The 13,848-nt window shown below is 34.8% G+C and overlaps 2 protein-coding genes across 2 annotated transcripts; one reads left to right on the top strand and one right to left on the bottom strand.

Annotated features, from left to right (window-relative positions):
• The first annotated feature begins 7,340 nt into the window (after positions 1 to 7,340).
• Positions 7,341 to 9,029, top strand: LOC123666779 (putative nuclease HARBI1). Its single transcript, XM_045600833.1, has 5 exons — positions 7,341 to 7,414; positions 7,503 to 7,690; positions 7,880 to 8,012; positions 8,155 to 8,296; positions 8,588 to 9,029. The coding sequence occupies exons 2-5, from the start codon at positions 7,632 to 7,634 to the stop codon at positions 8,827 to 8,829; spliced, it is 576 nt and encodes a 191-aa protein (XP_045456789.1). The 5' UTR covers positions 7,341 to 7,414; positions 7,503 to 7,631; the 3' UTR covers positions 8,830 to 9,029.
• A 200-nt stretch (positions 9,030 to 9,229) lies between these two features.
• LOC123666780 (predicted GPI-anchored protein 58) lies at positions 9,230 to 10,256 on the bottom strand. Its single transcript, XM_045600834.1, has 2 exons — positions 10,037 to 10,256; positions 9,230 to 9,799 (listed from the first exon to the last, which is right to left on the bottom strand). The coding sequence occupies exons 1-2, from the start codon at positions 10,089 to 10,091 to the stop codon at positions 9,312 to 9,314; spliced, it is 543 nt and encodes a 180-aa protein (XP_045456790.1). The 5' UTR covers positions 10,092 to 10,256; the 3' UTR covers positions 9,230 to 9,311.
• Positions 10,257 to 13,848: the final 3,592 nt, after the last annotated feature.

The raw sequence follows: 13,848 nt of genomic DNA, 5'->3' as shown, positions 1-13,848 counted from the left end.
TGAAAGTGCTTCACAAGCTCTATCAAATGGTTATCAATAATGATTTATGAAATAAACTGGATCTATCCGGAAAATCTCGTGAAGCACTTTCAGGATCAGTGATCAGTTTTCCGATATCTTGTATAGTTTAGAAATAATCGAATCAGATCACTTATCGTTTCCAATATTACTTCTTATTTATACACATATTATATGTATTACTGAGCTTGTTGTTAATATCCCGCGACGGGAGTGAAGCGAGCCCCGAACATCCCGTCTGGTCACAATTTAACGCCATTATCCATTTTTACGTTATATAACTAGGTAATATAAATGAAAAACGATGGCATGGAAAATGATGCCACTTTTTTTAGTGATTGTGCAAAACGAAAGTGATATCTCTGTTAAAAATAATGTTAAATGGATGCTACACCATGCCGATCCTTTTTGAGGTTATAAAATAAATAAAAAAACCGGCAGCATTAGTTTGCTCTCGGTGCCTCCTTAATTAAACTACATTTAATACTTCTACTAATATAAGGCAGACGTAAACGTTTATAATAAACTTAATATATATTAAAAGGTACTTACTTCACCATCTATGGCGCGTAACATATTTTCCACAAAAGCTCGTCGGGTTTCCAACAAGCGTTCAGTAAGAATATGTCCGCGACGACGACGTAGTGTACGCTCACAGACAACACAAACATTGTCTGCCATATCAGCAATCCAGAAACACAAAACAATCAATAATCCAGAAACACAAAACGCACAGATTTCAACTCCAAGAAAGTAAGCGAGGTAATGCGCAAGTGCTCAGGAGTGAGCGCGTGCCAACCGTGAAATCACTCTTCTCGCTCTTCTCAAAGAATTGCGAAAGAGATAGGATAATGCGCACCCCCCTTACCCCGCAGGCGTGCGAGGCGTGGGTTTCGGCGGCGGGGGGAGGTGCGCCCACCCGCGCCACCTCATACCCCCAATGCAATCATATCGCGCGCGTACTGTACATAATAATAGGAAAGAAAAAAGAAAAATTTTAGATGGCTGAGATGAGAGGATTGTTATATGTTGACTTTAATAACTTCATGCCTTTTTGTTTGTTTTCACATGACAAGTAACATAATAAACAGTTTTATGTTTTTAAAAAAATGGTTTAATAAAATATTTTTCTTTAATAAATCACACAGCAATATCACAATGTTAGCCACTAATATCGGATATAACAAATATTGATAATTGTTACACTCAATATCGCAATGTTAGCCACTAATATCGGATATAATAAATATTGATAATTGTTACACTCAATATCACAATAAACCTGAGATATGTTTCTTTCGCGCCGGGGCTGGGTTTTTTTTCCATAGGTCGTGACCCTTCTCCTTTAATTATATTTAGATAATTAGTTTTTTTTTCTTACTAACAAGTGTAGGTTAAGAACAAATTGAAATCACCTTGTATCATCATCTCATCACTACTAACTTTTCGGTGTGGGAGCATGTACGAACCAAGTCGTACATTTGCGAATCAGCGATTTTATTAAATAAATTGGTTATCAATATAATAATTATTCAGTACGTTTCGATCTATCAAGGCGATCGCGCGTGCTCGCACACCGGGTCATTTGATCATCATCAAGGATCAATAAATTAATTAATTTAATTAATTGTGATTCGGGTTTATTTCATATTAACAAGAAAAAGTGTGTAGAGTCAATCAAGGACGCTACATCCTTTTATGAAAAGCTGTATACATTATTAAAGCTACTAACATTATTAGTCGCCAAGTCATTATTTATAGCTCCTCGCCTAATATTTTATTTGACTGGTATAGTTTATTTGCTACCTAAACGCAGCTGCTAGTTTTTAGTTTTTATAACAACTTTAATTTTGAACCTTACATAATATAATAGTCGCGAAAAAATTTAATCGCTGGCAAGTTATTTTATTTGTTGCAAACATTTAGTCGACTTTTAAGTTATTAGTCACTCGGAAAATAATAAGCTTTATAATATTCATTTTTTATATCCTTTCTGAAAGGAAATGGTTGCATTATAAGGTACAGACAGTCACCAAATAACGTCCCGTTTTTGTAAAAAAACAAAATTTTAAAGAAATATACCAAGTGAAGTAATAAATAAAACATCAGTTAAGTTGAAACATTTATTATTTTGAACAGACAAAAACTTTTTAACTACGTTACTTTTTCTACAAAAATTACTTTAACAAAAACCTAGAAAAACTAATAATATTTTTTAGACGCCTTATTACGTCCCAGGGACGATATTGAGAGCACAATAATCAGTACGTAAACTTAAATTTTATCGTTAAAAGTAATTATTAATAATCATAATTATTAAATCTAATCAGACTTTTATTGACCATTGGTACAGATTAAGTAATTTTAATTCTGAAAACAGATGGCACAAGTAAATTTTACTCCTGGATTTTCAACACAATCCTCATGTATCTATTGGAAATATTTTGTTCATCTTATCCATTTCTCTCCCTTTGTATCTTGAGAAAACCTTTTCTGACATACTGAGCACTCAGTGTCATCGTTGTCACTATCTTCTTCGTCAGTAGAAACTAAAGTTGGGTCTTCAACAGAAGTGTCTTCGTCAGAAGATTGATTCTTACGTCGCTTTTTGGTTCTCTTTTTATTGCTTCCTGTCGTATTTTTCTTAAAATTTTTAACCCTTTTTTTCTACTTTTTCTGTTTCTTTCTTTTCCGTGTCTATTATTTCTTATGTATGTGGTGAAGCCGTAAGTACCATAGCTTGGCCTCACCTAGTTGACGTTGAAGGTGGCTCAACAACTGGAACAGGTTGTATGTCAGCTGGAACTATAAACGGGGAGGAAGGGTTGCTTAACCTAAGCGATGCCGTTGGTGTTGTAAGTCTAGACCTTGTGGATTCCAAAGAAACGGAGAAATATTTTACAATAGATGTTGTGATGCTTGATTTGGTTGAAAGAGGAGCATTTGGCAAGTCTATGAAAATGTTTTCATTTTGTGGAAATATTCCTGTTTTTTGGAAGCCATTTACAGCTGTAACAATTTTACATGCTTTTGCATAAGCATTCTCAAATATTTCTCCTAGTTGGTAGTGAGTAACAATCCGCTCTGGGTGATTTATTTACCGATTTTCTACTTCTTAGGCGTAAAAAGTTTTTAAGGGAAACATGAATGAAACGTCCAAAGACTGCATATGATCAGTTGAATGAGGAGATAGGCAGATTATCGATACGCCATTGTCACGTCCAATGTCAATCACGTCTAAATTTCTTATGTGGCTGTAGTGACTATCAAATATCAGCAAAACGGGGTCTTCATTCGATGGTTATACTATGGATACGAAATGTCTAAACCATTTTGTGAACAACTCAGGTTGAATCCATCCCAAAGGATGACATCCACCTATGGTGCCTGAAGGTGCTCCGTCAAGTAGTTCAGCTTTCATATTTTATCTGGGAAACACCATTAATGAAGGAATGAATTGACAAGAAGCTGACATACAAGTCACAATTGTTATTAACGCTCCCCTTTCAGCAGACAACAATTTGTGAACTGCTTTCTTACCTTTCACCGTTACGATTTTTCTTATTTTATGCTGAACTATGCTAATTCCGTCGTCCTTCCTTCGTTCCTTTCGTCCAAATTAAATGTTTTATTTCGGTTGAAATTAATCTTTTGTAATTCAGGTTTTAGTATGTCAAATTTTTTTTTACATTTTCTACATTTTATTACACTAACTTAAATACATCCATATTTAAACAGTACTCATAGTATTTTTAATTAAAAAATCAAGTTGAAAAGTTATTCCTTTTTTTAAATGTCTTGCGCCAGGACATAACCAACTTTAGATTTGACGTATTAAAACTAGATGGCGTTATTTAGAAACAGATATACCGATGGGAACGAAATTAAGCTCGGGGACGGAATTTGGCGACTGTACCTTATGTTCTTTTAAAGGATACGCTTCATCAGCTATTAAAACATATGGCACACGTATAGCTATCCCTGGTATCACATCGGGTGGAGGAATATCTAGTTGACCATTCTTCATTAACATATTTAAAGTTGAATAGTGAAAGGTGCCTCCATCGCTTTGTTTACCTTTTCCTCCCACTTCTATAGCTAGAAATTTTTTATTTGCATCTGCAACACCTTGCAATATGATCGAAAAATAATTTTTATAGTTAAAATATGAAGAAGGACATTTCACCGTGTAGTGCTTGCCGTCAATAGAACCAATGCACATTGGGAATGGCCAGAGTCTGTAAAAATCACTTGCTATCTTCTTTAAGTCGTTATGGGTTGGATGCAGCCTATGTACATCAACCAGTTCCATCCATATAGCTGAACAAGTTAAATATACAATGTTTGCTATTGTTGTTTTCCCCATTCGAAAACTAAACGCCAGTGATCGAAAAGAAGTTCCTGTAACGAGGTACCTGTTATCAAATGAAATACATGAAAGTAATTATTATTATAATTTTTTAAGGAAGATGCATTAAATAACCGCTGGAAACACTTGAAGAACCAGTATAGAAAGAAGATAAAGAATCAACCAGTTCTCAGATCAGAAACAAATCGGAAATATGGGAGTCGACGTGGCAATATTTTAACTTAATGTCATTCATGAAAAACGAAGTAACTCCTGCTTCATCTACAGGTAATTTAACCGTAAAAGAAACAGAGAGTAGTCATGACACAGAAAATACGCAAAGTGATAGTGATATCATTGAGTCTTTGTTATCTCCAGGATTTTATCATGTACAGTCACCTGCTGGCTCTTCTGCTTCTCAACCATCATCAACGTTTAACATCCGAAAACGTTCTAGCATCTAAGATGACATGTTAGAGATCGAAAAAAAGAAACTATTGTTAATGGAAACACGTTTTAAAGACAGCCAACAAGATGATAAATTAAAAAATGACGAGGATTTTCTATTTCTTAAAAGCATATTACCAACTATGAAGAAATTAAACGACTTACAAAAATTACGTTTTGTTCGCATTCGAACTGTTATACCTAGGTTTAATTCGCGGTTGGTGCTGACGCCGCTATTTAAATTCCTTTTAAATATTCCATTTTCCATGCGGTCGAGTCAGTTGCTGTTTACCATCCAACGCGTCACTATATATATTTTTTACCCAGAAAAGGAAAGTGAGGTGTTTTTAGGGACAGTTACTGTTAGTGTTTGGACGATATAATAAACTAAATCAATATTTGAACAACTTGTGTGTTTATTTTAAAAAGACTACCGGGTGGTGCCGCGTAACAGAACGCTTGCTCCGCTGGACGCTTTTTCACCTAGGTGCGCTTAGAGGAAGACACTGGTGACGTCAGCTGAGTATTTGCGAGTTTTCGCAAAAATAAGATGGGCAGCACTGGTGGAACCAAAGATAATAGAGATATGTCAAAATCAAAACCGAAAATATAAAATGTTACAGATGTAAACAGACCGGCCACTATCGTAATCAGTACACGAATTTTGATAAGAATACATTAAATACTAAAAAAATTAAACTTGTGACTTGTCCCAAATGTTGCATTTTCCAATTCTTTACTGCTTCTCGCCATTACAACTTTAAAGGCTTAAAATACAGTCAAGTCCATTCATTGGTTGTAATATATGCGTAGAATTTGGGTTAAGTGCTATGATTTCTATACCATTGTCAGAGCAGAAATTAGATAGGTGTAAAGTCAAATGTGACTTGTGTCCATACAAAAAAAAATATAATTGGCTTTTCAGTATTTTTGTTAGTCAGCCAAGGATAAAAAACGTTTTTCATATATTCGTAGAATGTAGCAGAGCACATCCATCCACTTTCTGAGTGACCAAATAGCCCAGTCATCGGGGAAATTTTCTGAAACTATTGAGGGTATTCTTGTATATTTGAATACAACCAGAGTTAGGTGCCAACTCTCGAGCAGCATTTCCTGTACTAGAACGGTCAAATTTTCTTTATCGTCACCTGAAGAAGCATACACATTTTTATCTCCTTTTCTAGCAAGAACATGTCCTGGTTTTGGATTTAAAAAAAAAAACGCACTTTCATCTGTGTTAAAAACCCTTTCAGGGTGTTTTACTATCTCAATCAGACCTCTGTCTTTTAGATCACTTTCAACTTCCGAAAACCATTTCTCGATGTCTTCTTGGGTAACATTATCTCTTGCTGTACATAAATTTTGAGCTACACGTTCAGCAATAGAATGTCGTTTCAGAAATGATGTATACCATTTTTTGCCACGTCTGTTATCTTTAAAATCTTGGTTTTTGTCGACTATTATACCTTGGACACTGTCCATTAAATCTTCTTTTGTTACAGGGATATGTTTAACTAACATTTCTTTGATCCAGATTTCTAAAATATTTTCTTCTTCCTTACTTAAAATGTCGCTGGGTCCCACTGAGCACTCAATCGGACTTTTACCAGTGATTTTGTTGTGCTAGATTATTCTAGGTACATTGAACTTTTTGCTGCTTCGGATATTTTTAATGCTTTTTTACTACTTCGATAGCGCAGTTCATTTGTTGAGGCGTATAATCTTTCTTAGGAGCCATTTCTAAAACAAAGAAACAGTATAATTTTATATCAATGTCTATAACTGGTTTCTATAATATATCCAATAATGGCCACATACGTCCACTATTGGTAAACATCAGCATTTTTATAATTTTCAACTAACTTATAATAAAGAATAATAATTACAGTAAAATTAGTTAAAAGTCTGAATACAAAAAAGTAAAATTAAGTTTCGACATTTTTCCATTATTGGAACTATTCAATTACAGCGCACCAGTTATAAACATCAATAAAATATCGACAAACATAACATCTCTGAGCCCTTAGACAAGTGGCATTAACGCTAAACGAATAGAATAGAATAAAATTCTCAATGTATGGGAATGACATTAGCTTTCGACATGCGATCCGAGCGAACGAATAGAATTTAAAATTGGTAGCCAAATGTCCATTTAGTCTATTCGTTAATACGAAACGCTAGAGAAGTACAAATTCTCCCTAGAAATCCTAGCCAAGTGGCACTTTTGACAAACTAATTCGCCTGCTAGCGTTCGATACTTAGCGAACGCTAAGACCTTGTAGATAACGCTATAAAATGGCGGATCTTTGATCAGCTGGCCGTGGACGTGTTGTGACTGTTTGTGTATTTCGTTATCTAGTTTCATTTAACGCTAAAATGCATAAGCTTAGACTATTGTGGGCTGCGCATAATGAAGAAGTGTGGTTAAGACGAAGGCGAAGAAACATTAATCGCTAGTATTTAGAAAATATTGGGGAAATTCCCGATCTTCTGTTTGTCGAAAGATTTAGACTGGACAAAATATCATTTAAAAAGCTTTGTCGGGATTTAAGGGTTCATTCATCATTGCGAAGAACAAAAGAAATTCCCTTGGAAATAAAGGTTAATAAATAAAATAGAAATCATTACTTTTTACAATGCTATGACAATTAAGATAGGTACATATTTACATGTTTGTTGCTTTTTCTAGGTCCTTTGTACTCTGAGCTTCTTAGCTACAGGGTCGTATCAAAGGATCGTGGGTGCCACTCAACATTTACCCCAAAGAACAGTGAGTCGGTGTATCCGACAAGTTCTAGAGGCACTCAACAGTAATTATATGTTGAGATACATTGACCTTCCCCAAACAATACAAGAAAGGTCGAGCATAAGACAAGAGTGAGTATCTAATACTTATTTAACATCCTTTTTTATTTATAATCATTACTATATTTAAATGGGTACATTTTTCCTAATAAACAATATATTTTTTATCAGGCGGGTATCATTTCAATACTGAATAAACTTCAGACTGCAGTGACTGAATAAATTCGAAATTTATTAACTTAACACTGAAATTTTTTTTAGGTTCCAGAGAAGATTTAATTTACCTGGTGTTATAGGCTGTATAGACTGCACCCATGTAGCAATTGTCAAACCGGACCATGATGAACATTTGTTTTTTAACAGGAAAGGGTACCACTCTTTGAATGTACAAATGGTAAATTTTATATTATTATGAGAATCAGTAGATATACTTCATTACTAAACTAAAATTCAATGAAGCTGTTATATTTGATAAGAATTAGGGATAGAATAATTATCTTTTAATATTCTTTATTATAAGTTATGTGGTTTTTCAGATTTGTGACCATAATTTAAAAAATTTAAATGTAAATTCAAAATATGGTGGAGCCACGCATGATTCCTTTATATGGGCATCTAGTCAAGTTGAACCATACATGCGTGAACTTCATCGACATGGTGAACAAACATGGTTACTAGGTAAGTGTACAAAAGCATACATTTTTTATGTATAATATAATATTTTAGTCTACCAACTTGGCTTTGCACTGGGTAAAATAAAATGTAGGTACTATATAATTATATATTATACATACCTTCAAAAATTTTCTGATAGTGACAACCCATCAACGTCTATTGTGTGGTTTAGGAGTTATTGGATATACATATAGACAAATGTGAACAGCAACTTTGTTTTGATAAAAGGATACTATTCATTGTAACTTAAAAAAATTCACCACTAAATAATTTATATTATTTAATTTGTTTTAGGTGATTCTGGATATCCTCAGAGACCATGGTTAATGACACCAATTTTAAATGCTGCACCAAGTTCTCGGGAAGAAATGTATAGCACCCGTCACATACAAGCAAGAAATTGCATTGAACGATGTTTTGGGCTACTTAAAGCACGTTGGAGATGCTTGCTGAAACATAGAACTCTTCATTACCATCCTCATGTTGCCAGCAAAATTGTACTAGCATGTTGTGTATTGCATAACATTGCATTGTAAGCTCATCTACCACCACCAGTTGACGTAGTAGCTGAACCACATGATGGTGGTGATGATGAAGCTCCTGTTGGTTTATCTGCTGCCAGCAGTCAAGACGAGCTCATGAATGGAAGAGCAATACTTAATTGCTTAATAAATAGATTGTAAGATATACTTGTACTTTGTTTTTTAATTTAATTTATTATATAATATATAACTAATAAGCTCTTTTTACTTTCTTTCTTTTTAATTGTTTATTGTCAGTCTAATAGTCAACTTATACCTATATAAATCTTAGGTGGGAGGGATGCGCTGTGCCGCACTTCTGGCTGCATGGGTACTAATAATAAGAATTTTAATGAAACTAAATTATATATAAAAATTTTAAAAATAATTTCCATAGGGAAAAAATAAATCAAAATAGCATTTAAAATATTATATTATAAAAACATACAAAAACAAACATACATACATACAACAACAACAACATAATAACTTATAAACTAAGAACTACTTGGTCGCTGCTGCGTTATTACATCAATGAGCTGTTGACCAAGTAGGCTCAATTGATTTAATAAATTGTTCTGAGCTCTTGTGACCTCAATCCTCTCAGCTTCCACTCGTAGCCTCTCCATCTCTCTTTCATGAAGGCGCTTGGCACGTGCCTCTTCATGCTCGAGGCGCTTTTCCTCAATTCTTGCAAATAAATCTGCAGCATGTTCAAATGGAGTTAAGGATCTATTTCTTCGTGCTCTTAATAATGCCCGACGCGGAGTTGTCGAAGGTGAGCGTGGAGAGCCTGAAGCCTGACGTCGACTATTTTGCACTGGAGAAGTGCGTGGAAGTGATGGTGGTGGTGGTGGTGCTTGTGGAGGTAGCGAGGGCGACGGTGCTGATGGTAAATGTAGAGGTAGAGACGGCGACGGTGCTGGTGTATCCTCTTCCGGTTGGGTTAACAAGGCTAAGGCCGGCGAAGAATGTCTAGGTATTGCTGAAAAGCAATAGATTATATTTATTTCCAAGTCGTAAAAAGATATTCAGTAATAATAGTATAGTAATAACTCTGGGGATGGACATATGCAACATATTTTTTACCAGTGTGCTCGTAACAATGCATGGATAGAGCCGCAGTGGACAACAAAGACCTTATTACCTACTTATTAATTAAGTAAAAATATTATTCAAAGTTTTTTAAAACCAAAGACTGCATAAATAATTGTTTACTTACTATTCTGGCTGCTGTGGTCCTCCACCACAATATCAAGTGCCAATGGAGCCTCCATAGCACTCTCAGGCTAAAAACAGGTGGTATTTTTAAACACGAAAAATTAACTTTAGGTAGCACCTAAGGTTTAATAGGTTTGTTATAGAGATTCTGGTGCAGCTTAACTGAAGATGATGAGATTTAACTGAGGTAGGGCACAGCAGGAAATTTTCTGCTCAAAATATGGAGCAGCCCGTATGTAGTACCTCGACCTTACAGAAGATCACAGCTAAATAATACTGCTTTCAAGCAGTGTTGTGTTCCTGTTAGCAAGTAAGGTAGGGTCGGCAACGCGTTTGCGATGCTTCTGGTGTTGCACGCATCTATAAGCTACAGTGATCGCTTACCATCAGGTGAGCCGTACGCTTGTTTGCTGACCTAGTTGTATAAAAAAAAAAGATACTAAGGAGCAGCTAGTAAATACGGAAGGGTTTAAACTAACGCGAAAGCCTTGCTCTTGAATACCAGCTTGACCAAACACCGCAGAAACTCCAATAACCGCCACCACCCTTTCCTCTAAGGCAGTCAAACGTATTCTCCTGCTTGGACCACTACCAGTGCGACTTGCTTGAAGCCTTAAGGTTAAATACTTTTTTTTAGTTTTAGTCTTCCAGTCAGCCCATACCTAAATAAATATAGTTATTTAAAAGCAGTTTATATAAAAATAAGTATGTAAATAATTAAAAATAGAAAAAGGTAATTATTAAATAGGTAATTACTTTTTTTCATTTATCTGATGATTTTTTAACACCACCACCAAGGGAATTTAAAGAATCTGTTAGTTGTTGCCACAGCTGATCACCCTTAAGCCGTCCTTGAGGACCTGACTGGGGTCTTGACAGATCTCCGTGTCTAAATCAAAAAAATAAGTAGTAATATTATAAGTGGCCCGCCATTGTTAATATGACGGTATAGGTAGTGGTTTTAAATAACACAAAAATGAAATATTAATAGGTACCTTTCCATGAAGTCTATTAAAATTGAAAATTGTTCCAGACTTGCTCTCTGTCTTGGTTCCATCACTGAAACAAAAATAAATTGCTTACTTAATTAAACTTACAAACTTTAAGCGTCCTTACACTATATTGTTACGCGAATACTGTATATTGTATGATGAATAGCCCTATTGAAATACTCCAATAGGATCCGATCAAAAGTGACAAAAGCCCCTTAGAAACCAGTAGATATATTATATATGATTTTCTAAAGCCTGCCGTTGTAAATATTTAGATCTTATGACACTTTACAAAGTAATTAATAACTTCATTGACTCGCCGTACTTACTGTCTCAACTTAACTTTAACATAAACTACCGTATTAGAAGGCCTAAGGTGTTCTCTCTTGTAGTTTATCGTAATAACACATCTTATTATAATCCCTTATCTCGCATGTGTCGCCTGTACAACCAGCTTGTCAGTACTTGTATTGATATAGACATTTACCACTGTTCTCTCGCTTCTTATAAAACCAAACTTTTAGAACATGTTTCTGGTTAAGCAATTTTAGTTTTTAAGTTTAATTTTACATATGTATATTCCATCGATTTCTGTCTGTTTAGTGTGTTATTTTGCTTTATGTCGTACACATTAAGGGTTTCAACCTAGACAGTTGATATTATGTTATGTATGAAATATTTTTGTATCTTATAATGCCTGTTCTGTACGTGATTAAATAAAATAAAATAAAAGATATCTATCGGTTTCGGTTTCGAAGTGGCTTTTGTCGCTTTTGATGGGATCCTATTGGAGTTTTTCAATAGGGAGAGGTAAATTACAGTACAACGACAAAAGAGACAATGAAAATAATAATATTTCATCCAAACTTATAAATAGTATTTAATTGTACTTACCAAATACTTTAATACTTCTTTTTCGTAAGTACAAATATTTTCTATTACCGTAATAATATAAAATTTTAAAATGTCGTTCAGACGTTTTCAATTGAAACCATAGACTACGTTCACTTTTAAGCGTACGATAGAATAGATTGAGCGTTCGACAAGTCCTTGTACGCTTGGCTACCAAATTGTTAGTGACAACGCTAAAGCGTTAGCGTTTTTCGACACGGAATAGATTCGGAGCGTTTGCCACTTGTCTAAGCCGGCTGGAGTAACAACAATGTGCGTTTTTGTCTTAATTTCATGGTTAACCCGACAAAGAAAACACATTCTGATTAAAATAAAGCCATACCAGTTTACAGATGAAATTTTCTACTTACCGCACTAACAATTTCTTTAAGAAAAGCCGCTAATATCAATTTACAATCACAGCGACACTTTGTACTCACGCTATCTTGTCTATCTAACCGATCGAATTGAATAAAACGTTAAACTTTGACAGCTCGATGTCTGTAGTCTATGTCACAGTATTGCTAGTATAAAAAACTGGTTCGTGTCCTTATTCTGGATGATATTTTTATTTTTTGTCCATTATTGGATCCTTGTCCATTACCGGTGCGTTTACCTTAATTTCTATTATTTTCGACCGACAGTTACGGCATGTTTTTACTACACTTTTCAAAAAAAAATTCAAGACCCAAGCACACACATAATTTCTCTGACCTGAGTCTCCGTCGCATTTTTCTACTAATCTGATTAATTCATTGTTGAACTCAATTGTTTCATTAGGAATATCAGGTACAACTCAGTGATTTAGCTTTCATTTAAAAAAAATGTAAAGTTTCCAAACATGTATCGTCTTTCTCACAATTTGTCTGTAGGGAGTGGGGCGAGTTAAAGTTATTTAGAAACAAAGATTTACATGCAAACGCAACAGTATCGGGTGCCGTGTTTCTCGCCCCATAACTCCTGATATTCCCAAAGAAGTTTTCGATTGAGTCCTGGTTAAAATGTCTGGTTAGCATAGCATCAAAACTATATTTTACATTTAATTTTTGCAAAGTGCCTTCATGCCTTCAATTGTTCACTGACGGGACTGTATTTTCCACCATTTGTATTTTGCCACCAACTTTCTTTTTTTTTAATAAATTTAACAGTTTTTAAGATTTTTATTGCTTTTTCCCACAGTTGATGGTGGGATGACGATGGTTTAACACATCCTTTATACATTTTGCCATCTGGCACATGAAATGTGTTACTATTCAATAAATCAAACAATTTATCAATAAGTAATGTAATTGGTATCAATTGCCTACACTCTTCAGGCAAAAGATTTCGTACTGTCAGATGTTCTGTCGCTACAGCAGCTGAACACTTGTGCTGCCGATTTTACGCGTATCTTCTTTAATTTGTCGCGGTTTATATGCTCCTCGGTGACCTTCTTGGTTGTGTATTTGTGCAAACTCAGAAATGGAGAACCGAACAACAGGATTGGTTCTTTATTTAATTGTTCTAATCATACCATAGGCCGAAAAATATGTTAAGTAAGGTCATGCCTTTGTGTCTCTTCATATGGGCTTAGACCATATAACTAGAGATGAGATAATAGAACGAAACAGAACACTGCCTAAATTATATTTTTGGTAATGATGATAATCCTAAAGCAATCATTATTCTTGATGGGACTTACCTGTTCACTGAAAAAAGCACAAACTTCTTGTTCCAGCGCGTCAGCTACAGTCTTCACAAATACCGTAATCTCATCAAACCTTTTATGATTGTTTGTCGTGATGGACACATATTAGACATAATGGGACCATATGCTGCTACTACCAACGATGCGGATATACTGAAAATGATTTTAAATAATTGGAATTAGTGGTGATTTACTTAGGTGGTTTGAGTCTTATATTTCTAACAGATCCGAGGCTGTAGTTAT

The sequence above is a fragment of the Melitaea cinxia genome, chromosome 27 (assembly GCF_905220565.1).
Source record: "Melitaea cinxia chromosome 27, ilMelCinx1.1, whole genome shotgun sequence".
Classification (NCBI taxonomy): Eukaryota; Metazoa; Arthropoda; class Insecta; order Lepidoptera; family Nymphalidae; genus Melitaea; species Melitaea cinxia.
The sequence above is the reverse complement of the archived record's forward strand: the minus strand, read 5'-3'. Positions and strand labels throughout refer to the sequence as shown.

Bases quoted from the DNA above. Each gene is read 5' to 3' on its own strand.
- LOC123666779 (XM_045600833.1), top strand. From the start codon at position 7,632: ATGTTGAGATACATTGACCTTCCCCAAACAATACAAGAAAGGTCGAGC. The intron at 7,691-7,879 runs GTGAGTATCTAA...AATTTTTTTTAG, and splicing joins AGGTCGAGCATAAGACAAGA to GTTCCAGAGAAGATTTAATT. The intron at 8,013-8,154 runs GTAAATTTTATA...GTGGTTTTTCAG, and splicing joins ACTCTTTGAATGTACAAATG to ATTTGTGACCATAATTTAAA.
- LOC123666780 (XM_045600834.1), bottom strand. From the start codon at position 10,091: ATGGAGGCTCCATTGGCACTTGATATTGTGGTGGAGGACCACAGCAGC. The intron at 9,800-10,036 runs GTAAGTAAACAA...ATTGCTTTTCAG, and splicing joins GGACCACAGCAGCCAGAATA to CAATACCTAGACATTCTTCG.